Source organism: Larus michahellis, chromosome 1 (genome assembly GCF_964199755.1).
Source record: "Larus michahellis chromosome 1, bLarMic1.1, whole genome shotgun sequence".
In the NCBI taxonomy this organism is placed as follows: Eukaryota; Metazoa; Chordata; class Aves; order Charadriiformes; family Laridae; genus Larus; species Larus michahellis.
In genome coordinates, this window is record NC_133896.1 from 181,251,081 (window position 1) to 181,277,676 (window position 26,596).

Below are 26,596 nucleotides of genomic sequence, written 5' to 3' on the forward strand. Positions count from 1 at the left end.
AGATGCTTTTGCCAGTGGTGCAGGTTAAAACAAAACTCTGATTTAAGGAATTGCTAAGAGTTATTTTCTCCTATCGGTAAGAGTTATCTTCTCACAAGGCTTTTCTTCTTATCACAGTAAGCCCAAATCTACTGCAGAGAATCATAGATTTTTTTAAGTTTTAAAGCATTACCATTATCTAGTCAAACCTCTGTCACAGCACAGTGGACAGACTTTCACACAAGATTTCTTAAATACAGCCTGTATTTTAAAATAGTCCAGTGATTTATTTCTCTTGGTGTTTGTAGTGGTTTTATGTGGCAAGGGGCTGGGTGGGGTGGGGGAGCTGCACAGGTGGCTTCTGCAGGAGGACACCAGCAGCTGCCCCCATGTTAGACAGAGGCAGTTCCTGCTGGCTCCAAAACAGACGCGCTACTGCCCAAATCTACACAGCAGCTGGGAGAGAAAAACGAGAGACAAACAACTCTGCAAACACCAAGATCGGTGAAGAAGGAGGGAGAGGAGGTGCTTCAGATGCAGAAGCAGAGATTCCCCTGTAGCCCGTGAAGAAGACTGTGGTGTCCTGTGTCCATGGAGGATTCCACACTGCAGCCAGTAGATAGGCCCTGAAGGAAACTGCAGGAAGAGCCCACGCAGGAGGAGGCTCCTGGCAGGAGCTGTGGCCCATGGAGAGGAGCCCATGCAGGAGCAGGTTTTCAGGCAAGAACTGCAGCCTGTGGGGGACCCATGTTGGAGCAGTCCGATCCTGAAGGACTGTACGCTGTGGAAAGAACCCATGCTGGAGCAGTTTGTGAAGGACTGTATCCCTTAGAAGGGACTCTATGTTGAAGCAGGGGAATGGTGTGGTGAGAAAGGGTGGCAGAGACAAACTATTATCAACTGACTGCAACTCCCATTCCTCATCCCCCAATGTCACTCAGCAGGGAGGTGTGGCAAGGAGGAGGCATAAGAGCAGGGAATGAAGGAATGTAGCTGAGCCTGGGAGAAGAAAGGGGTAGAGGGCAGGTGGTTAGTTCTTTGTAGTATTTCGAATGTTGCAATATTTTGTTCTTGAGTCCTTTTTCTTTTTTTTCATTCTTTTTTGAATATTGGTCCCGTGTCTGGCCAGAACATAAAAGAACACTGAATCATTCAGTCCTTTATAACAGTCTTAGAGACAAATGACATAGTCAACAGTTGCAAGTTAAATGTCCACAATAAGTAAAATAAAACATAACTCTTCTAAAACACAGATTTCTTAAAAATCAGTTTCTCTCTTTATCGTTCATTGTTTTGACCTGAGTGGGTACTTTTCCATGCTGCATGAGCACGCTATTTAACAGTACTTTTTAGCAGTAGAACAGCAACAGGTTTTTCTATTCTTTAGAGACTTTCCATGGGAAGTAAATGTAAAAAATACAACTGAATGCATATCTCTTTAATCATGATTAAATATATTAGAAGGGCTTTATTAGCATTCTAGGTGCTCTATCAGATAACTGTATTTGAGACAATGCACTTTTTAAAAGTGTGATAGTATGATTATGACAGCAATATTTGTTTGAGATTTTTGAGGTTGCTATTTGTGAAATTCAATGAAAGTTATTATTGCCAGCTATGATTCTTTGTTACATTGATACTCCTATTCACAATGGCAAACAGTTACTTGTTTAAAAGAAAGATTGTAATTGTGAGAATAAAGGTGGCGAGTTGAGCATGGAACTTTTAATTTCAGCATTCAAGTGGTTACAAATTGTAAGTGGAATTAGATTTGCTGAAGGCTCCAATGAGGGGAATAACTCCATGCAGGAGGGATAACCCCATTGCACCAGCACAAACTTGGGCCTGACTGACTAGAAAGCAGCTCTGCAGTAAAAGAACTGGGGGTCCTGGTGGACAACAGACTAACCATGAAGCAGAAATTCACACTTGAAGTAAAGAAAACAACCTCCTGGACTGAATTAGGAGGAGTGTTGCTAGCAGGTTGATGAAGACGATCCTTCCTCTCTGTGTAGCACTGGTGATACACATTTGAAGTGCCAAGTCCAGTGTTGGGCTCCTCAGTACAGAAGGGAAATGGAAATATGGAGCGAGTCCAGCAAAGGGCCACAAAGGTGATTAAGGTATTGGAGCATCTGTCATATGAGGAAATGCTGAGAGAACTGGGACTGTTCATCCTGCAGAAAAAAAAAAACTTAGGGAGGATCTTATTAATGTGTGCAAATACTAGATGGGATGGGGGGAAGAAGAGTATAAGTAGAGCCAGACTCTTCTCAGTGGTATACCAAATGAAAGAAGAAGGGGCAATGGTCACAAACCGAAATACAAAGAAGTTCTGTTTATACATAAGGAAAAAAACACTTTTTACTGTTAGGGTGATAGAAATCTGTACCAGGTTTCCCAGACAGATTGTGGAGTCCCCATGCTTGGAAATTTTGAAACTTGTACTGGACATTGCTCTAGTTGAGCCTGACTTGAGCAGGGAGTTTGGACTAAACAATCTCTAGAGGTCTGTTCCATCCTCAACCATTTTGTGATTCTGCAGTCCTATGAATTAATTAAAATTGTCTTGTATAGACTGTGCAATAGAGATGTGAGGAAAGAAGAAAAGAAAAATCTGTATTCTCTAAGATAAATAAATTATAAACTTGTAAATTTATGGTAGTAAATCTTATGTAGTACTATACACAGTACAGAAACCAAAATAAACATAAATATGGACAATCCAAGCTATTGGTTTGTAATCCAGTTGCGTAAGCATAACAATGTAGTACCATTTGTAATGCCATAGGGTATGCAACATATCCACATCTGGCATATATGCCACAGGAGATACTTTCTATGGGAAACCAGGCAAGGTAATGAAAAGATATCTCAAATTACACCAAAAGCAACAATAAGGCATCTATATTGAGACTCAGTGTCTGCACTAGTTTGCCTAAACACTCTTTACATAAAAAGATATAGACCATGGTAGGCTTCATAAGAACATAACAAAGGAATAAGACCAATGGTCTGCTAGCCCTGTACTTAGTGTGGGCAGTGGAAGAAACTACATAGGGAAAGTACTTTAGCTCCTAAGGTAGATATCTGAAATTGGTCAAGTAAATTTTATAGAGAAGTGTAAGTGCCTATATCCCACCACAGGTTATGAATGAAGGCTGTAGTAAGTAGCCAAGAGGTATGTGTGTTAGTTCCAGACATTAATAATGAAACTCTGCTCTGTATTATAGACTCCTGAATTTGATGCATACACATAGAGATCTAAAACTTTATGCTAAGTGTCTAAGCTCCCTTTTTAATTTGTTGAGCACTACAGCTTTCATTTCATCTTAAAGCAGGTTCCTAAAACAGATTGGCTAAATTTCACTCTATAGTCCATTTACGATATTTCTATTCAGTGTAATAGGAACTCAAACACCAAACTCACATATAGATACTTGGGATAGAATTTAGGTCCAGAATGCAGATGTATAGGGCTCAAATAGTTTGTTATACATAGGCATCTGGTGCTACTTGAAAGACCCTGAGGTATCCTACCTCTTGCTAACTGCACTCCCTTCGTTCATGTTTGACATCCACATGCAAATATCTTGGGTACCCTGAGATATTTCTAAACTGGCATTCCGTGCTAATGGTTAGGCAGGAGAAGTAAGATTTAGGTCGAGATTAATTCAAAAAGGAGTTAGCCCATTTAGGTGAATGCTGGTATGAGTGCAGGTGTTATATATGTAACCTCTCTAAGTATCTATAACTCATTCAGATGTGAGTTAGATAGTCTGAGCTCCAATTGTAGTCAGCAGTGACCTATTCAGTATCATAACTGAGTCTAGAGACCCATTCAGTTACCAAACATGTGCGTCTACTTTAATGTGAGAGGCATAGTTTTCCACACAATCTTGACTAGATTGCCAGTGTGTATAGAGGAAGCTTAGACGCCTAAACTTAGTTGATTCCAATAAATACAACCTTTTGTGTGAGATGAGTCCCAGCTGTTCTTGTTGCTAAGGGAATACTCTTATCTTTTGGGAGATTTCACAGTTTTTCTTACCTACCTGTATTTAACATTTTTCAAAGGAAAAGGACATTCTTTTTTATTTTCCTGTCTCATTTTTACAGTATTAATTCAATACAAATGCCAGTTTGCATAACTTCCTCTTACTCTTCCTCTTTTTTGGTATAACTGAAGTTAACACATCCTATCTTTTAAAGCACAGTTCTAAAGAAAGATTTCTGATAATATTTTTGTCCTCTAATCAGTTTTCCTTCCTCAAAACAATCACCAAATACTGGCTGGTAAGTAGCATAAGTCTCATGCCATTTTGAAAAATAGCATGTCTTGAAGTGAAGATTTTGCATTTTGACTGTCTCTTCAAAATGTTGATATGGGACATCGCTGGAATCCAGTCACAGGATACTGAGTTCCTTCCTTAAAGCAAATAGCTTGATAAGCTTCTGTTTTCCAAGAAGGAAAGCTAGTCCTTTGGTAGAAAAAGTGCATCTTCTTAAGAAATAGACTTATATATAGGTGTCTTCAGATTTGATCTAGTCTTGTCCAGAGACTGGGTGTTCATTTTGTCATTGTTGATTATGTTTATTTTATGGCTTCATCTTTTTTTTTTTTTTCTCTCTCTCAGATTTTATGTTTACTTCTTTGTTGTAAATCTAAGGAGAAATCCATGCACATGAAGGTAGGTTCCCTGAATAAAATCTGAAAGTCCTCTGTTGTATAGGCAATGAATATTCTCTTTTCTTTCAAATATTTGCCTTCCCAAGGAATGCTTTATGTTTCTGTGCATAAACCTGATCTGTTTGTCTCAAACAAGAGGAGAAGGGGGAGGAAAGATGAATTAAGTAGATTGAAAACAAATAAGGAATGATATTTACAGTCTAAAACATATATAAGTAAACCATCTAGAAATAGGAATAACAGTTGAATCTTTTCTTAGTCTGAAGCTCTATCACCTTTCATACTGATCCAGATAAATACATGTTTAAAGAAGATAAGTAGGGAGAATGAAAATAATAATAGAATACTTACTTTGTTCACTGTGTAAAGCATGTTACATTTGTTTATTCTTTGGTTGCAAGGTGAAGGCATGCCTTCTGGAGAGAAGTCATCCAGATGTGGTAACATCATAAGGAACTAAACTTAGGACATATTTACCTTTGGCAAGGAAAGGTAAATTTGTATGAAACCTTTACCAAAGCCCGAAACCGTGTTTTTTCCTACCTGTAATCAATTAAAGCGATAAATAACAACATAAATAATACTTTATTCAGGAACGTTAGAAAATTTTGCAGCTTTAGCAAATAGATTTTCAGTATAAACCCATGCTATGGCACCACAAAATTTTTTTTAAAAAAACTTATTCTTTGTTTAGCAACATCTGGTCATCTTTGGAAGAAAGTAGAAAAAAAAAATCTTTCATATACCTATGTATTATTTTTATACCTTAATCAGTATGGTTATAGCTACATTAGCAAGTAATATACAGCACAGTAGGAACAGATCTGAGTGTGAAGTAGCTGGTGCTAAGGACAGAATGTTTCCTGCATACACTTCTGTGTCACTTACTCTGGACTTGTGTGGTCCCGTGGACTGAATGCCCATTAGTTACTGGAGAATAATTCTGGTTTAATTTCATCCAAAAGGAATTCCACCTTTGTGCTCCACAAGGGGTTCACAATACAAACCCAAGCATGTCAAGTGGAGATGACTAGATTCATGTCAAAAGTGCACTCCTGAAAGTTAATGTAGACATACTGTTTAATAACATATATTTCTTTCTCCACGGGCCGAGTCACCTATCATTTTAAGGAAGAAAAGAAATTTACATTACTGAACTGTTGTCCAAATATTGCATACTTATCTATGGGGGTTTTAAAGTTCTTCACCCTGAAAAACCCACAAAAATGTAATTTTCAAGATAAAACTTGAAATTAAATTCTATTTACGTACCATTTAAGAGAAGGATTCTTTTTGCTTTCTTGGTGACATGCGCAATTACTCTTTTAGATTAGGTCTGCATTGTCTTCAAGATCTAAAGAAAGTGTTTAAGTTCATTGAGAAAGATTGAATAACTTCTTTGTTTTACTTTATCCTTACTGAACAGTACTGAAGTATTTCATTGCATAGCTGCATTTATAGAAAAATGTCATGGAGACAGCTATTGAACACATACTTTTATATTAAATAAAAGCATCAGTTATAAATGATTCATCCGTTTAAAATAACTGGGAAAAAATGAAAACATTCTCAACTTTATAATCATTGCATATTTTTTAATCCAAAAAACTCCTGGTGTGCATGTTTATCACTTTACATGTCCTTCATTTTTTGCTTATGTAAAATATATGTATGACTGACATTACAGTGTGACAGAATAATTGACCAGTTTTGATGTTTAGCTTTTACTGAATATTAACAAATCTTTTTCTGTTGAAGAGCAGTGGTCAATTACTGAATTTAACGGAAAGCAATTTATTAGTCAAAACACATAAGTTGTTGCAATTTAAGATGTACTTAAAATATGCAGGCACATATTTCAATATTGCCAAGGACTTATACTGTAACACAGCAAAGGAATACAAAATAGATTTTATTTTCAGTAGAGAAACCAATACAATTTGGGTGTTTCAGTTGTTGGGTTGTTTGTTTTTTTAAAGTATATTGGTTTTGCAAAAATATAACAAAAGAGGTTGGTCTTAATTGGTAGTGTTATTGCAAGGCCCTTGAAAACCAGCCACTTACTAGTTGTTGTGAGTGTGATTGTGATCTGACAAGCACAGCATAGTCATTAACTAATGGATTGTAGCTACAGGCTTTCAATAAAAATATGTAGGTGGTTGGTAGTGCTGTAGTGTTACCAGCAATTTTAAAGTCGTTTGTAGGTTAGCTTGTGAAACTAAAAGTGTAATAAAAAATTTCCCTGCACTACTGCCTTTTTCAGATGATTTAACTGCAGATTCCCTGGATCGTTCAGAAGAGGAACCAAATGACTCAAAAATAATCTTCCACACCACAGTGGATTAGTTGTTTGGATGATAGTTTCACAGTTTATATATTTCTCATCATGAGAAATTAAAGGAATAGTGTGAGGTAATTGCTTTGTGCTATTACTTCAGGTCTAATTTTTAATTTTTTTTTAATGTTATACATACACGTCCTTTATTATTGCTTCATTATGAAAGGAAATCCTATATTTTCAGTTGTCAATAGGCAGTGAATAATATAAATCTCTATTTGCACGAACAACTACACTGTTTAGAGACATATTAATGGTACTTTTTGCAGAACGGTGAAAATATCTAACATATGTTGTAGATGTATATAGGTCACTGTGCCAGCTGTAATAGATAAATATATGCGTATCTATGCACACTGACATGCATAGGTATAACACATTCAGCTAGAGTACAGAGAAGTTCAGATAATCTAGGTTTTTACTAATGATACTGACCTTTGGCTGCCCAACTTGCCTTCAGCATTTAAAGAGATAGCCTGACTGGTCTTAAGATGGACATAGTTAAAAATAACCTGATACATCTGTGGTTATGCTCTGTTGATACTCTCTGCAGTCTAATCAGACTCCTACGCTCACATTTTCAAGAAATTCTAGCCAGGAGTCTATGCTCACAAGCTCTGTTTCTGAATATATGGACTGCTGTGTTCAGCGTAGGATGCCTGTCCAGTTCATCTCAGGGACACCTAACAAAAACAGTCTCTTTAACCCTAACTATGCATTATGTACATTTAAGCCTCCTAACCTATTATATGAGTCATGCCTCCCAATAGATCAAAATACTTTGGTATTAAAAATATGTGTTAATACTCACTTTCTATCCTGAAAGTCAGACAGCATTTTGAGCTACTCTATGTGTAAATGGTGGAAGAAGAGGTCATGTTAAAAGAGGGAAATAGGATGAAAAAAACAACTTTACTGAGATTTGTGAGTTTATCCATGTTATTTTGCAAACAATGACAACATTATTATGAGAGAGCTGTACTTTGCAAGAAGTCTGATTAAGTGAAAAATAATGAAAAATCCTAGAACAGCCAAATAGTAAGTTGCTTTACATGCGTTATTCACTTTTGGGCTTAAGGGCGATCAGCTGGTTCCACAAGAACATACATAAATAAATTAAAAAATAAAATCTTTGTAAAAGAACAATAAAAGTTACAGAAACATTTAAGAAATAGCTATTGGATTATTTGGAAGATATCTTAGTACAAAAGACACCCATGGGCCACAGTCTTTAATTTTTGGAGGAACATTTTCTGTGACCTTTTATAAGTCTCTGTCTCTTGCTTGCTTGTCTACTCTTCTGTCTAATTTAGTTCAACTGCTGTGGCTCTTCACATACTAAAAGAATAAATCCTGGTAGCACTGTGTGTTGATGTTTGTCTATATCACATGTATTTAATTTAGAAATCAATATGTTTGGGTTGGTGATAAGATAGGGTACATTTTTCAATGGGGCAGGTCCAGAAGTGACTGTTGATATTGCCTACTGTGTTGCACAACTGCAGGGAAAGAAAAGGAGAGAGATTAGACTGGTGTTACCAGAGAGGCAGAGAAAGGAATGGCTTGGAAGGTGTCAGATAAAATGCCAGCTGGATAGATTATAGACAACAGTGTAGGCATGGTATATAAAAAATGGAGTGCCGGGGAACTGACATTGGTATAGGTAATCCTTCTATGTATTATGGAAATATTTTAGAACAGCTCTGTGCTGCTCAAAAATCAGAAAGCTGTTTTATTTATGGCTCAAAAATGTCGATGAATCATTATGTCAACTGAATAAACTTGAAGGGAAGAATACTTGTCCTCAGAAGACTGTGAAATTCCAGAGCAAACTGGAAACCAAATTGAGAAAGAAAGTGCTTAGTTGAGGGAAAAGATGAATGTCGTGTCGCTTAATTCAGCCTCCTTCCTTTTTGGTCTTGTCAAATGTTTGTCTGTCACAAGATGCCAGCCTACTCAAAGTTGAATTCTGCTACAATGTATATGGCATCTCATAAATCTGGCATTTCACTGACAGCAGTATTCTACTTTTCTACCGTGGTTGTCCATTAAAATCTGTATAATTAGGTGGAAGCCATGAGATCTGAGTAGCATGTCTAGACTAGCCAATGGTGTTAAAGTGTCATGGTACCAGGTGTAATGCTTATGAGCAGAGAGCACTGACCTCCGGAATGCATTGAGGAAGTATTTGGATATTGCACATCTCTGCTAAAACTAACAGTAGTGTAAGAACAGGGTCTTGGTTTTTTGTTTTGTTTTGTTTTGTTTTTTGTTGTTTTGTTTATTATTATTTATTATTATTATTATTTATATAATGTATGGTATTACTTCCTCGAATTGGTATGATTTCTATACATTCTTTCAGTGCATCTGAAATTAAAGTATAAGTCATATGCAAATTAGCCTCTTTAACGTGGCAGGCATGTAGAGTGGTATATTCAGTTTTAGGAAAATATGGTAAAAATGACAAAATGCTGGGTTTTTTTTTTAAATAAATTTGTCATATATTAATTCTTAGATTATATTATATAATTGGATCATATAAGTTATTTTACTGGATGAAAAAATTCAAATCTCTTTCCCACTAGAACAGATAAGTGACTATAAACTTGGGTTTAGTGTCTACTTAAATCATTAACAGTGGTTTTGTTTTGAGGGAGTTTATTTCACAGCTTTGATCACTTGAACCAGCCAGTCACAATCAAAAGGGCTGGACTGGTGTAGCTAATTGTATGTCTGCAGATGATGCTTCAGTAAAGTCCCAGTTTGAAATAGCTGAGAGATGACCAGTTAAAAAAAGAAAAAGAAAATAAATAATTGAAAATAATCTTGAGATTCATTCTGTATACTTGAGGGTCAGTTTTGCTGATAATCTGCCTTCTGAAAGGTTTGACAGGCTAGGCCATTAATCTGTGTATTACAGCACCAAGCTGCAAGCAACTTGAAAATACTGCTTTCTGCTATAATAGTTGATTGTGCCCCATAATGGAAATTTTACATTTTTGAAGGAGAGAAAAGCAATGATTTTCATTGTTGGGGTTTTTGGTTTTTTGTTTGTTTGTTTGTTTTTTCAAGGTGCTGCCTTTTCAGGCAAGATATTTGAGGGAAGTTGTCCTTAGTTATCATTGTAAGCACATTTGTCTGGTGATCAGGAATGAAAAGGTAATTAGCACAGAGATCTAAACTTCCAGCCATGTGTGCACACACATACATAGATTTTCCTCCTTATCCAACAAATATGGTTTTATGAAGCACCAGAATGATCAGCTAATTATGAAGCACTTGGGTTATTTCTAGATCTGTTTTCCATAGTAGGTTCTTTGATACACTGTACTAATCAAATACTTTCTATTCAGCCATACGAAGTGTAATAAAGAATGAGTACCTTATCTATTGTCGTCTCCTGTTTACTCAAATCTTTTCATGTGTCTCTCACAAAACTTTACCACTTAATGCCCTTTTTCGACTCTTCCCAAATAATACTTCTAATTCATAAGGGTAAAGAAGAACTACCAGTTTTATCTTCATTAGCATGTGAAGAGGTAAACAAATTTGGCATGCAAGAATTTCTCTGTGTTACGATTAATTCAATCATTAGAATAACATTTGCTGCACTACAAATACCCATTTCAACCTATTGAATTTATTATCTAATATCTGTGGGCACTGATTAGCAGTTTTGCTCATTATCACTCTGAACCTGCTACATAAATCATGGCCTTAAATTGTTTGTGTGATTGTTCCCTGAACCTTTTTTAACCTTTCTGGCTCAAGTGTTTCAACTAGATTTTAAAAAAGATAAATATTTCATTTTTCATGTTTAATCTTGACTGCAAATCAGAACAATAGATGAAAAATTCTCTACAACTAAGCAGAAAGAGTCTCTGTCTCATTACTCAGCCTGGCTCTATGCTATGAAACAAGTGCGTACATTTTTATTTTGCTAAATACTCACATTTTTCAACCTCATTTACTTAATATTTTTACACCCACCCCCTTTTTATTTCTTTCTGAATATATCACATGTAGTTTCCAGAATTGTATAGAGATGCGTTTGTTGTAGATGACGAGGCGCTGGCAGCGGGGGCTGCAGGGGCGGCCCCTGTGAGGAGAGGCCGGGGCTGCCCCGAGCCGGACACAGCCGGTTCCAGCCGGCTCCAACCCACCCACCGCGGGGCACGGCTGGGCCCCGCAGCCACAGGTGGTGGCATCTCAGGGAAAGCGTATTTAAGAAAGAGTAAAAAACATTGCCTGGCCGTGAGAAGTGAGGAAAAATGTGAGAGAAACAGCCCTGCAGACACCAAGGTGAGAGAAGGAGGGGAAAAGGTGCTCCAGGCACCAGAGCAGAGATGCCCCTGGAGAAGACCACACCAGAGCAGGTTTATCCACACATCAGGAACAAAGGAGTGAAGTTCAGCCTGGCAAAAAAGGTGAGAGTGAGGGGAAGGTGTTGCTTCATTTGGTTTTTTTTCTTTGTTTCTCACCATCCGGCTCTATTTTAGTTGGCAATAAATTAAATTAATCTTCCCCAAGTCAAGCCTGTTTTGCCAGTTGTTAGTTGTTAAGCAGTCTTCCTGTCTTTATCTCGATCCACGAGTGTTTCTATCCTATTTTCTCTCCTGTCTTGTTGGGGAAGGGGAGAGTGGCTGGATGGGCATCTGGCAGCCAGCCAAGGTCAGCCCAGCACAGGTGGTAGTTTAAACTAGTTGCCTAGGAAAATAGCCTCAGAGTTTAGAGAAAAATATTATTCAATAAATACTCATCCTTACCAGTGAAGACCCCGGTTAAAACATTATGGCCAGTTTCCAATCTATCCTATATTCTCTTAATTTCTAGATATCCACTGTCTCAGTTTGCATTTTACCTTCCTGAGGATGCTCTAGTCTATCTAGTCCATAGTTTAATGTAAAAGGTAGTCAGATACTAACTCTGTGACATTACCATACAGGAATATGTGAGGAATTTCGGCAGAAGATGTCATAACTCTCCTTAATTGTACATGAAGTTTTGAGAAACTAGTGTTTTGAATGTATATATATTTGCATTTCAGAGAAAGATCTTGTCATGTCACTGAGGCAGTTCTCATAAGTATAAAATTTCACAACAGGACTTACGCTGGAAGAAGTATTGTTCTCCCCCTGCCTCCACCCAAGATTTTGTTCAAGCCTTTGCTTCTTCAACAAAATCTTTCCATGCGGAACAGCAAGCTTTCTCCTAAAAGAGCTGTATTATTCTGTAAGTGTTTCCCATCTAGGAAGGCAAGCTTCCTTAGTGGCATATGAGAATATTATTGGAATCGTAAACTCAAAGATAATAAGCCGTGTCCCACCTATATTAGGGTCAGCAGGGAGAGGTAGCAGCAAGAAACTAGAATCCATTAACTACAGAACGTTTTCCTGTTTTCGCGTGTGAGGAAGCTATAGAGTCTAAGTCAGTCTGCCATTTCAGCTCCTTATAAGGGCTGTAACTATACCATTCAAATAAAATATTTAGCATAAGGTTTTGCTTTCTGTATAAGTAAAAGGGAGCCTGTGAAGTAAAACCGTAACATTTGCCAATCTATCTGCTTTGCGCAACAGAACCTCTCACAGGTTCCAAATGACCTGTGCTGTCCTATCACTCATCTCATTTACACTGCTTCCCAGAGATTTTGAAGACTGGTTTACATAGTGAGAGAGTATAACAGCAGTGCTTTGTAATATTCATATTATTTTTTTAAATGCTATTATTCCTTTCAGTTTTTAGAAAACAGCTATAAATAAAAATAGAAGACCTGCATTACTGTCATAAACCAAAATTAAGATGTGGATGCCAAAAGATATCTGAAATATGTAGCACTGCTACTTTTTGGATTGGTACTTAGCTTTATCTTAAACACATCACTTTAAGAATCTCACTATCTTGCTTCAGCAGAACAAAAAATGTTGGGTTTTCATAGTTGTGGGTTTTTTTTTCTGGAAATGGAGCAGGAGACATTGCAGATGCTTTGGTACTGTATTCTCTTTCCCTCCTTCCCCTCTCAACTCTAATATATTGCTATTCTGAATGCCTCATCGAGAAACTATGAAAATGAATTCTTAATATTAAATAATGCATATCTAAACCTGAAAAATGCATTTTAGAAAACTCAAGGGTTAGAGTCTTTCAATTCACATTGCACAAAACTTTTTTTAACCCAACAATACCATCAACTTTTATTTCCAGGTGAGTATATTTTTATTGCATGCCTGTATCTGGAAAAGTGTTCAGATCTTTATTTTTTTTCCTAAAATTACTGCCCTGACATACAACTGTGAACAGCTTAAAAGGAAAAACTGTAAACAGCTGTCACAGAATACGTTGATATTTCACAAGGCTTTGCTTGCAATCATTTTTTTCAAAGTACTGTAAGAGACTCTGCTTATGTTTCCATTATAGAGAGCCTCATTCTCTGCTAAATAGTGTGTGGATCTTTTGTCCCTGGTGCTTTATTATTTCATCCTTCGGATCTATTTTTCGCTTGGTTGAATAGTCAACTATTTAACATGAGTTCAGATAACCTTTGAAAATGGCTTTTCCTGATGTTTGTTATGCAAGACCTGTTCACCAAATGCAAGCAGCAGCACTCTTGAGAGGATTTTTAGTTCGTTTTATTTTGGTTTTCTTTGATTTTTTTTTTCCCCCCTTCTTTTTCCTGATCCGACTACAAGGCATATTTAGGAGTGTACCACAAGTGCTTACATCACTTCCACCTTCTGTCTGTGCAACTAGGAATCCGGATATACAATAAAGTGAGCAGAATAAAGACTTGGAAAAAAACCCAACCCAATCTAAGAGATAAATGGAGCTGTCTGCTCAGGATGTCCTGTTTTGTAGTGCTAAGGGAGAACCTTGACTCATTATGTTACAGTACATCCTATGGGTCAGTGTCTCAATTTTTACAGAGTCTCTTGGCATCTAGTTACCCATTGACCATGAGTATCCTTTAAGCATATACATAGATGATATGTATCTGTGTCATTGTTTTTACTACTAATATATTTTCGCTAACTTGGAAGATGTTTTCTGTCTGCAGAAAAATCAAACTCTACATTTCCAGAAAAATTCTGCTCAGTTGTTTGAGCTTTCTAGGTAGCTTATGAACTCTGAAGATATCTCCCTTCCAATCAACTGAACCTATTCCTGTAGTTAAATAATTTCTTATGGTATAATGATGTAGCTAAAGGTAATATTACAGCTGTCATAAATGTAGTTGAAATTCTAATTTGATTTTGCCATCAGGATTTGGCAAATGTGTTGCCTGGTTATTATGGCAATTCTGTTTTTACATGGGGTGTTTCTGTAGGCAAGGAGAGTTCTACCATGACAGGTTAACTACTGATAGAAGATTGATTCCATCTTTTGATCTTCATGGTATTCCACAAATGGGATGAATCTGAGCCATAAAGCAAGAATGCTATCTGACTCTAGCAAGCAGTTTAAATTGGATTATAGTTTATCTAGACCTGATGCATGACCATGACCACATAATTCCCTAATTAGAATTGTTTAGCCTGTTGGGCTTTACATGAAATTCGATATCCATTTCAGTCAAAACACTATTTAAATAAAACAGAATTTAGAACTCAGTAATTGGAAAATCATGATTCTTGAAACTAAGCTTTCTAAACCATTCAGTTTATTACTTCATCTCTTTGAAATTTAGCGACAAAGGAGAGGCACTGGGTTTTTAGTTAGTTCAGGCAAATAAAATTTTTTCATGTGCTACTCCTTCTTTACAGAATTTCATAAAGTACAATATTGTCTGCATTGAGACCAAAAAACATGCTATCCACTGAAGATGGATGACAGTGTCAGTTGAATTGTGGTGCATGAAAGGAAAAGTGCTTCTTTAACCACTCACAGTCGTTATATAGAAACATAGCTCATGATGCTAAGAAGTAGCATGCTTGCCTTTGTGGTAAGTGCTGATGATCAAAACAGGAGTCCTGAAGATGAGAAAGATACTATGTCTGTGACTGCATGTTATGTGAGATTTCTGCATTTAGGATATGTTGAAGAGAATATGTCATATGTTTTATTCAGTTCTGATGTTAAGTTTGTCCTTCTTTTTTTTTTTTCCCCCCAACATTGTGTGTGTACGTATGTATTCCTGAGGTTCTCCCATTTGAGTGTGAAATAAAATAAAAAGTAATAACACTGAAAAGCCGATGGGCAAAAATTGATTCATAAATGAGAAGGTGGCATTCATCTCAGTGCTCTTATTGGAAACCTAAATCTCAGTAAATTTGTAGCCTAAGGATACAATGGGCTTAAAGGATTTCTGTCTCTGAAGAAAAATTAGAACGCCTTTGAGGTAAGGTAAATGGAAAAGGTTGTTTGGGCAAACGTGGAACTCCAGCACTATTAAATGTTAAGCACCATCAGGGGGTATCTCAGTCATTAACAAGAGTGGCATGTTGAAGATTGTTTCAAGCAGGAGAAGAGTTATGGATGGCTATATGGAGGTGGCACAATGCCACAGGGAAATTATGTCAAGCAAAAAGAAGATTTTTTTTTAAACTTATCATGGGGAAAAAAAGTACTGAAATAGCATCCTTTCTTTATGTACTTTAGAATCTTTTCCCCCAAATAACCCTATGTTGTCTTTTAAATGAAGCAAATCTGGGACACTAACTTCAAAGTCCACTGTACAACCTTGTGTGTACTAGCCCACCTTAATCTTTGGCATATTTTGGGTTCACTTGCAGTGTAAACATAACTACCAACTTAATCCAAACATAAGCATGTTCGCTTCACTTCAGATCCAAGTAGTTAGCAGTCTTCACTGACTTGGAAGTGTTTTATGGACCTTGTGTGTTAGTTTTGTATATAATTAAAAGGGATCTCAGGGGGTTCTGTAGGCAGCCAGTAAGTTATGCTATCTGGTGTGAGAATAATGTGTTACCGTCTAGGGAAGGAAAGATTTAGGAGCCAAGCTAGGATCCCTGTTTCAAGCCAACAGAGCTTGAGAAGTGAGCAGACATGAAGTGTTATATCTCTAGGCAGTAGTTACCAGCTTTCTCATTACGCTAGCACATCCTCCTGGCTGCTCTGCAAAATGGCCCTGAGATTAGAAGCTCTGCAGGAAGCTATCTGTGTTCTCACAGTTGGAAATATGTTGTTAGGATGACAGCAGTTACATGGAAAATGGGTATTAAGACAGACTTCGGCATCAAGAATATTTTGCTTTCCCAGTTTGCCTTAAGGTATTGCTTAGAGAGAATAGCAGGTAGTGTGGCCTGTGTGGTAATCCTATTTGAGAGTAAATAGTGAGAAATGTATAGTGTACAATAAGTTGTACCTTAGGACAAAAATTTCTGCTGTGGGAGGACCTTAACGTTTTGCTCATAGAGTGATCTTTAGTTTAATATAAAAATACTCCTCCATATCTTCACCACTTCCTATATCATTTGTTATGACATAGTATCCTTGTAGCTACATGTATTGTTTTTATGTGGAAAAGTTTGCTAGTGGGGGAGCCTGCAGGGGTGGCTTCTGTGAGAAGACACCAGAGGCTGCCCCCATGTTGGGCAAAGCCAGTTCCAGCTGCCTCCAAGTGGGATCTGCCGCTGGCCAAAGCTGAGCCAATCAGTGACATTGGTAGCACCTCTGTGATAACATTTAAGAAAGCGTAAAAAAACACTGCACAGAAGCACCTGGGAGAGAGGAGTGAGAAAAATGTGAGACAAACAACTCTGCAGACACCAAGGTCGGTGAAGAAGGAGAGGGAGGAGGTGCTCCAGGTGCTAAAGCAGAGATTCCCCTGGAGCCCATGGTCACGCAGGTTGTCTCCATGCAGCCCATGTAGGTCTGTGGTGGAGCAGATATCCACACTGCAGCACATGGAGGACCCCATGCCACAGCAGGTGGATGTACGCTGAAGGAAGCTTTAGTGTGTGGAGAACCCATGCTGGGCTGGACCAGGCTGCTGGCAAGACCTGTGACCCTGTGGGGGGCCCTTCAGGTTCGTTCCTGAAGGATTTTACCCCATGGAAAGGACCCATGCTGGAGAAGTTCTTGAAGAACTGCAACCCATGGGAAGGACCCATGTTGGAGCAGTTTGTGAAGGACTGTATCACAAGGGTGGAAACCTATGCTGGAGCAGGGTCAGAATGTAAGGAGGAAGGATTAGCAGAGACAAAGCATTATCAACTGACCACAACCCCCATTTGCTATCTCCCTGCACCGCTCAGGGGGAGGAGGTAGAGAAGTCTTGAGTGAAGCTAAGCCTTGGAAGAAGAGAGGAGTAGGGGGAAGGTGTTTTTAGATTTGTTCTTATTTCTCATTATCCTACTCTGTTTAATTGACAGTAAATTACATTAATTTCCCTAAGTCGAGTCTTTTTTGTCCATGACAGTAATTGTTAACTAATCTGTCCATTTCATTGTATTTTTTCTCCCTATCCTGTTGAGGACAGGGCCTGATAGAGTGGCTTGGTGGGCACCTGGTGGCCAGCCAAGGTCAACCCACCACACTACTAAAGTCAAAGTTTGATTATTTATAGGAGAGTTGACAACATGTGACCTTTCAGTTTCCTTTGACCTGTCATTAACAGCTGTGCATCCCACAGATTACAAGATCTTATTTACCTTGCTGTTACTGTACACTGGGATTTTAACTGTTTTTTTCATCATCCTTACTTTGGAACCTATTAAAAACCCAGTTCGAGTCCCTTTTATAGTATTCTGAGGTATGTTTAATCCCTTCAAAATGATCCATGGGACAGAACATTCCATCAGTCCAATTAGCTTTTGTCTACCCTTCTCCATAACTTTTGATCTAAAGCAGAATAGAAAGCTCTCCCTATCTTTTTTTGTCTTCGGTCCACTTGTACACATGACAGTTACTTTAGATCAGATTATGCATTCAGTTTTAGGTACAGATTCTGAGATTGCCTTTTACTTTGTGAATACCTTCGTACATGTATATAAACCAGGGATATTGTCTCGTTATTTTTTCTACAATGCTAACAACATTTGACAAAAAGAGAGATATTTATAGAAACAAAATAACACTGATACGCCAACTGAACTATGAGCTATCATAATGCACTGAAGCAATAGTTCCAGATCTGCCACTTACTAGTGTCAACAGTAGAAACATCAGTCCTGAACAAGGTTATGGTTGAAGAAGAAAAAGTGCTGGACTGTGACCCAGATTGTCACACTCTATCAGTTTTCTCAGATGAGATGCAACTACATATATCTTGATACCTTCTCCTCTAAGTAAATACCTTATTATTGATATTTGCTATTTAGAGATTTAATTAATGTAATTTTTATTGCAAACTAAGACTGTAGAAGTGAATGTAAATTCATGTTGGGAAATGTGAATAAATGAAAAGAGATGGCCATTTGTTGTGGTTTAACCCCAGCCAGCAGCTAGGACCATGCAGCTGCTCACACAGTTCTCTTCCTTCCCCCAGAAGGCCAGGGAGAAGAGTGAGAAAAGAAGGGGAAAGGGCAGAAACCTCGTGGGTTGAGATAAAGACAGCTTAATAGAACAGTAACAGAAAAGGAAAAATAACAATTGAAATAATCATAATAGTAAAAGAATATATAAGACACAAGTCACTCTCACCACCTGGTGAATTGGTACCTTCCTGAGCAGTTACCGCGAGTACCTGCGTACCCTCAGCTGACTCCATTTATATACTGATCATGACTTCTATGGTATGGAATATTCCATTGGCCATTCCATTGTTCTGTCTATGCTCCTTATCAGCTTCTATGGGAAACTGAAAAAAGTCCTTGAAAAATATAAACATAGTGTGGCAATAACTAAGACAATATGCATTATTGACATTATTTTCAGACCAAATCTGAAACACAGCAACCAGTAGACGAAAAAATAAAATTAACCCTATCCCAGCTGAAACCAGGACACTATTGTATTGAATCTACATTGATTGACACCTCAATTATATCATGGTTTTTTAATAGTGTTAAGGAAGAAAATAATCCATTTGTTTGGGATACAAGTAGGAAACAAACTTTTATTAACAACAAAATTATCAAACGTTACCGTTGTTCAGAATATGTAAACACCTTGGCAGAGTAGTACCTGAAAGGTTAGTATGACTTGCAGTGTAGTGGAGAGATGCTGGGTGGGTAAATGGGACTTAATTCAGTCATTTTTCATCTAACATTTTTCAGAAGGAATTCAATTTCAAGGAATGAATACATTCTCATAAATTGACAACATAGCAAATATATATAATCTTGCATATAGAAAACTGATATGGTACTTTACTGGATTTGCTAAGCTCTTTTTTTCATGACAAAGTCACTCTACAATTCTTAACCAGCTTGTTCAGGGTATTTAATGTCTTTAAAAATTAAAACTCATTATTCCTATTTCATATTTAATACAAACCTTAGAGTTCAGAGACTAAAAAAATGTGGAAGAAGATCAGTTTCAGACTAAGATGTTACTCCACTAATCTTGCAGAAACAGATCCAGGTGCTGTGAACCTTTATACCGTTTGCACTTAAAGAGCCACTTGGCAAGAGGAATTAAAGAAATGCGTATAAAGCCCTGAAGTGTTCATTCCGTAACTAGAAATTTTAGGCTACAGATTTAATGCATAGCTTCTGCAAATGTTAAATATCATACATATTAAGGCTACTTAATTCAGATTTAACAGTAGGAGTTTTGGAGGCCTGCCATGTACAAAGCAAAGTGAGAGAGGTAAGCACTCCCCTGATGTTAAGAGGAGCCATCACTCAAAATCATTACTGCCTAATTTAAAAACATAGATCTGCACACTGAAATCCTATGGAAGATTTGTGCTTCAGTCAAAAGTTTACAGTAAACCTGGAATAAACTGTCCCATTTGCAGCATCTATGTATCAGCATGAGAGATTTTTGCTTTGTGTTTTCAGAGTTTGAATAAAAATGGTTGGTAAAACCAATTGAGGCCATTGCCCCTTACAGGATTTAAACTGTGATTATTGAATGTAAAGAATAGCAATATCAAGACATTATTAATAATAATATAATATCTGTTTCTTCCAAGCAAGTGTAATATTGATTGACAATGAATAGCTGTAGAGCAAACTTTAAATTACAGTATTTATTATGAATGTGACTTACGATTAATTATTTAAGGAATACATTTTGTCCTCGTTTACAGTGTTCAAGGTCTCTGGAGTTGGACATGTTCATTAATGGCAAAATGAAACTATCAATTTAAAAGTTTCACATGATTCATGTTTCAAACAAAGATGTTATCCTTGTTAACAGAGTTTAAAGCATAGATCATGTATACAGGAATGAGACACCACATCTTTTTGAACAGTCACACTGAGTTAAATTTTTAGGTATTTGATTTAAGAATTAATTAACAAACATAAAGGAGATTTTAGGCACCTATATTTGATGGGAGGGTACACGATTATGCCATTTGTAGTCTAGTTTTCCCAGGTTTTGATATAGACACCAGTTGGAGTGTTCCACAGTTCTGTTACTCTCTCCTCTTGTATATCATAATTTCCTGGTGTGGCTAACCATTATTTAGCACAGCTGATGCCCTGCTGAGGAATTAGAAAACAGCTGAGGCATATACCTGATCCCAGGAAGTTGAAAATTTAGCAAACTAGTTTTTACCATCTATATGTAGCTTATACTACCAAAGAACAATATTCAAGAAGTTAGTACGCTGAGGAAAAGAATGTATAAGATAAGGAATTAGAAATAGTCAAAATAAAGATTTTGTATGTCACTACACTTAATTGTCCATTTGTGATTCAGATTAAATTTCTGCAGTGAGGCTGTGATTCACAATTAAAAATCTAGTTCTAAGATTAAATTTAAATAGCTTCTGTGGACCTGATTAAGTAGCTGAGACATTAATAATGCTGGGGAAAGAAAATAAGTCATGTTTGCTTTTATATAATAGCCTATTAAGTACAGCATCACCCAAGAGAGTAGCGGATTGCACAGAGGATTGCTTTGGCCAAGGAATGCAAAATTCATAGGTGTCAGAGAGATGAGCATTGAAAGATTTCCCTGAAAGAAGTGAGATACTGGAGTCTTGTCCTACCACAGGAAAATGCCTCTGCCTTCTGTGGTCTTAGAGAGACCACTGGGTACATTATATCCATAAAGATATAATGTATAAAGAAAAGCTTCCACAGAAGTACTCACCTATCCTTTTCCTGCTCCTGGGGTATTTTTCTAAGTTAACATTTTTCTCACTACGTGTGGAAATCTGGAAAGAAAAGTAGAGAGGAAGAATAATGGAAGGCACTAGCCATGTATAGTAGAGAAAATATGCTTTCAACCAAGTAATAAGTAAGTGGGGAGAACTGGTGCAATCTTCTCCGAGTGCAGAGAAGATGCAGCAATTGTAGAAAATGTTTATTTTAAGGTGTACTTTCTTGGAAAGTAGATTGGACAACCCACTGACAGCAGTTTTATGACATATGAATGATAAAGCCTAGTCATTAGCCTTGGTCTGAATTTGGCCTGTAGGCAGGTTTGGTGCACTGGGCAAAAGTGAAGTCAGTAGAAAGAAGAAGCCAAAAGTGTATTAGTGATTAGGCTAGGCCACAGAATCCACAGGTATATCAGCGAATACATGTGCACCAATCCAAAGAGGCACAGCGAAACCTCATGCAGTGCCAAATAAGCAACTAATCAAGAGATACTGGAGTAAGAAGTAGTCAGTATTGCTTCAGAACCTACATGAACTGGCTAAGGATAGGAATTAAACATAAAATAATACAATTCAAGGATGCAAACCGAAGAGGCAGGGTTCAGAACCAAGAACAAGAACCAAGAACTCTATGGGGAGAAAATAATAAGGCCATCTACAGCTTTCAAGATATGCTTATGTAGCTCTCACATGGAGGCATCCAACTGGTCATGAGGCATGACAGGCATGAGTGAAGTAGAATTTGTGTCCTATGTATATAGATAGCATCCAGGTACTATCTGCCTAGAGAATGACTGTCCCCACTAGCCTTCTGTCTGCAGTCAGGTAATAGTTTGTTATGTGGTCACACATTAAACAGTTTGGATAAACAGAATTGAAATACTTTGTTGGCTGCTTCAACTGTTTCAGTTCTAACCATACCAGACTCCTCTGTGGGCTTCACTGCACTGAAAAGCAACAGGATGAAAGAAACTCTGGATGTTCAATATTCCCTTTGTAAAAACATCCTGTAGGATAAAAGAAATCTTTGCAGTCAGTGTAGAAACCTGTGAAGGAGGTCAGAAATAAAATTCGAAATCATCCAACACCTTCATTTTGCTATTTATAGTTGGGGAGAGGAGGAAAGGGTTTAGTCATCAAACTAGAACCTCATTAAGGAACAATATAGTAAAAATTCCTTGTGGGAAACCTCAAGGTTTTCATTCATCCACTTGATTTTGCATACTTTGCCCTGGGAAAGGTCAGAATTATTATGCCATCACCTTATAATTGTGTTATTTTGCTTCTCTTTGGTTTGTTTTTTTTTTTTGGTTTTGTTTCTTGTGTTCCTCTTCTCTGGTTTAGATTCATGCTCACTCTTCCTTTTTTAATTAAATTGAATCCCTAAAGCTTATTAATTAAGTATGCAATCATATCATCTTCTTTTGATTATTTTCCCTTGAAAGTGATACCTTACTGGGCATAAGTAAACGTTGCTGAACGTAATACATCTAAGTTTATAAAGAGTCAAAACTTCTACTCCGTAAACATTTTTCTTTCTTTTTTATTTTTCTTTTTTATTTTTTTTAAACCGGTAAGCCATCCACTACTATACAACTCAAGTGGAACACCCAATCTTAGTAAAATATGAAAGCAATCTCCTGTTGCTAGAACAGGCTGCTTCTATTTCGGTTGCTATGGCGCTTTAAAAGTAATCAAAACGCTGACATGAGCTACGACACACTGCACCTGACGTGTTCCATTGATAGAGACCAGGGACACCAAGTCAGTGGAACATGTATACAGAGATGTTATATTCCCATATAGGCAGACCTTCAAGCAAGACTTGAAGTTAACCTTAAAAAAAATTGTTGCACTGAATTTTCATACTATGGGCAATATACTTTTATGCTTGTTAAGTGAATTCAATATAAATTCAGTAAAACCAATCCCAACAGTGCTTATAGTGTTTGTTTCTTCATGAGATTTAGTTGCAGAAGATCAAATATTGCAGAGGAACAAATGATGAAAGCATACATAATGCTACACTTTTATGTTATTCATATGATTAGGTGCAAATTTCCAAAGTTATTTCAGTGCTTCCTTATGTTCTTTATGTAACAGCAAGTTTCTATTGAAGTTTTCTCTTTTTCTAAGAAAGTTAGAAGATTTTTGTTGCAACTTGTGAGCGCTTAGGTAGGTGTATATTTTCCTATTTGTATTCCTTTTGTTGAATCTGCTGTATTTGATGGTTTTTGTTGACTTTTTAATTAGAAATTTTAGCCAAAAGATTGGTAGCAAGATATTTTTCTGAAGCATGTAAATGCTAGATTTAACACAGTTGATATTTTTTTCTTCTGTATAGACACGTCCTTGAAATTAACTCAAAAATAACATTAAAGACTAAATGGAATATGAACATAGGGAGGATATGCATCATTTTAAATCTAAAAATTGGCTCCTAAGGAGTGGTTTGCAGTATATCAAGATGGAATCATTTAGTTATTCCTGAACACGTGCAATATATTTTTAAATGTAAATCACATTTCAATTCTGCCATCTTATATAAGCTTATAAGAAAAAAACATCTTTCAGTGATTCCTTTCTTCACTATATGTTATTCATAAACTCCATTTTATCAACTAGTGAATGATTTGAAAACACTCTGACTAATAATTTAGCAGTAATAATTGTTCAGTAAATTAGATCTTTCACAGAGTTTTTTGGTAAGGATTTAGAAACATAATCAAAACTCTTTAAGATGGGAAAAACTTAAACAAATAAAAATAAGAAGCAAAAGGAGATATTTTGAAGTAATAAAAATACTTTTAATTGAAGAATTTTCCTAATAAATCATATCTACTTTTATTTTAATTATATGTAGTAACTCTTTCTGACATCCATGCTGCATTGCCCTGCGTTTTTTATTTCTACAGTTCCTCTTCTCCAAGTATTTAATGCCACTCAAGAAAGGAAAATTGAAAAAGAGTTAGGTTGTGGCAAAATAATTGATGTCCCTTTAGGTCTGCCCCATGAGAATGCTCACATAATAGCACAAATCTCCTTGATTTAGGTCTCACAGTTTAACTTGTCAATAAGTAATTATGATTCAAAACCAAAACAGATTACTTCTCAGTTTTAGTGTGGTTTCAACCAGACAGAATGGAGTAGAAACACCCAAGGCTGGTAAAAAGGATTGTCCCATTAGTAGTTTTTTATATAATGACCCAGGGGGACTGGAGACTATACTTGTGTATATCAGTTCAACAATCTGAAGCAAGAAACCTTTTCAGATCCCATAATTAATCTAAAGGAACTGGAACTTTAACTTTGATTACCACTAATAAATTCACAAAGCAATGGCATATTTTTTATACTTATTGTTTATCTTTCTTTGACAGTTGGAAATATCATCCCAGGCAGACTGGCTAAATAACTCTCTACAGATGACATTTTTGTCACATCAAAGCATTTTCTGTTACACATTGTAATTGATTTTTTTTTAATGGTTTTATGATGTCTTAACATTACTGTGGATTATCAGTAGCAGTGCAATTTCCCTCACATAGTAAAAAGGGGATCACTTAAGGTAATGCCTCTTCTATTAATATATTTTAGCAGCTCCACAAACAACATGGAAAATGTTCATGCTTTCTCAATTATTATTGCTCTACCAGCCGTTTATCCTCAATTCCAGTTTGGCAACTGGAGCTCTAATCCCAGAAAAGAGAAGTTACTTGTTAAAATTACTATACTTAGTGAAGTTATTACACGAGTCCGTGGGCCTTCTATTTAACCAGTCTATTTTAAAAAACAGTAACCACAGCAGTGAAAGGCAATTTCATATACTTTTTTTCCTATGCAATATCTATCAGTATAAATACGATAGGTTCATTTTAATCCAGCTGGGGAGCCTGGTGGCGCAGGTGTGCTTATCAGTGGTACTATATTCCCTCCTCCGGTCTCTTCCAACTGAACCACAGCTTTTAATGATGAGAAATCCAAGAGCTTCTGATAGAAGGAAAATTCCCTCTATTACCCACTGCCTAATTTGAATATCAATGACAAGCATCAGTCATACACATCAAAAATCAAGAACATATGTCATTAAAATTACCTTCAAAGAAGTTAGTTTATATTTCTGTCATTGGCATCGCTGGGATTGACTCATGAGCAATTGTCTTCAGGACTCTTGAGAAGCAACAGCTTCGGCTAGCAAGTGGCTCATTAGCAGAATATGTTCACAGAAAGTCTATGAGATAGGGTAGCTTGTAAAGGGAATTGTGTCAGGCATATACAACTCTATTGTGACCAACCTTCATTGGAAACAAGCAAGCCATCACCTTCTAGCTCCATAAATTCACATGAATAACTGCTCAAGTGTTTGTGATTTTCATTTCCATGTTTTATTTTACCTGAAAGTTTCACAGTTTTTACCACCCTACAAACTCCTGTGATACTCAAATGAGTAGAGAAGAATTTCAGGCCTGCTGCCGCTGATATTAGACAGCAATAACATATAAATCAACTAAAATATGCATTATATAACAGAGATGAAAAGCATCTGTGCTACATTTTAATGGTATAAACCTTTATGAAGGCCAAAAATTATATGGTGAATACTGCCTTTTAAATGATTGCTTTTATTTATAGACTAGATTGGTTTTATATATAAATAAAGATATTAGAACAAGGACCAAAGTTTTTTCTCATGGCTTTCTACTAATTAAGAGAATTATGCAAGCAATTCAGTTTAACTGGATATTGCTGTGTTCTTTGCTTGAATGGAAATGCTTTCTATTTATTGATATTCCATAAGCACTTATTTTTTTCAATCTCACACTGTGTTTAAGTTGTTGCATTTTTCCCTGTGCATACAACTCACTAGTTTTCATTTATACAAATATAATCATGTATGCACTGAAGCTGGAATGATTTGGACAGTCAAGGAAACAGGAAGGAAAATACCCTTTTTAAAATACAGATCTCCTAATAGGTTGGTAAATGTGCATTTTTTAAGCAAATGCTTAAGTTTAATCGACAAACTACAATAAACACTATATTGTGTTTGGTTGCCTTGGTAATAGAATCATAGAACCATAGAATTGCCTAGGTTGGAAGGGACCTTTCAAATCATCTACTCCAACCATCAACCTAACTCTGACAAAAACCATCACTAAACTATGTCACTAAGCACTTAGTCTACCCGTCTTTTAAATACTTCCAGGGATGTTGCCTCAACCACTTCCCTGGGCAGTCTGTTCCAATGCTTAACAACCCTTGCAGTGTAAAAATTTTTCCTAATATCCAGTCTAAACCTCCCCTGGCGCAACTTGAGGCCATTTCCTCTTGTCCTATCGCCTGTTACTTCAGAGAAGAGACTGACCCCCACCTTTCTACAACCTCCTTTCAGATAGTTGTAGAGAGTGAT

General features: G+C 36.8%; 1 protein-coding gene across 5 annotated transcripts in view; it reads left to right on the forward strand.

Annotated features, from left to right (window-relative positions):
• PCDH9 (protocadherin 9) overlaps window positions 1-26,596 on the forward strand; it is a 706,477-nt gene that overhangs the window by 454,717 nt on the left and 225,164 nt on the right. For 2 of the 5 annotated variants that reach the window (XM_074564486.1, XM_074564496.1), the window contains one exon: window positions 4,617-4,828. The exons of the other annotated variants lie outside the window; for them this stretch is intronic. In XM_074564486.1, coding sequence (XP_074420587.1) covers window positions 4,617-4,642 — 26 coding nt within the window. In that variant the 3' untranslated portion in view covers window positions 4,643-4,828. Of the gene's footprint in view, window positions 1-4,616; window positions 4,829-26,596 lie in introns of those variants that run through there. 5 annotated transcript variants of the gene reach the window in all.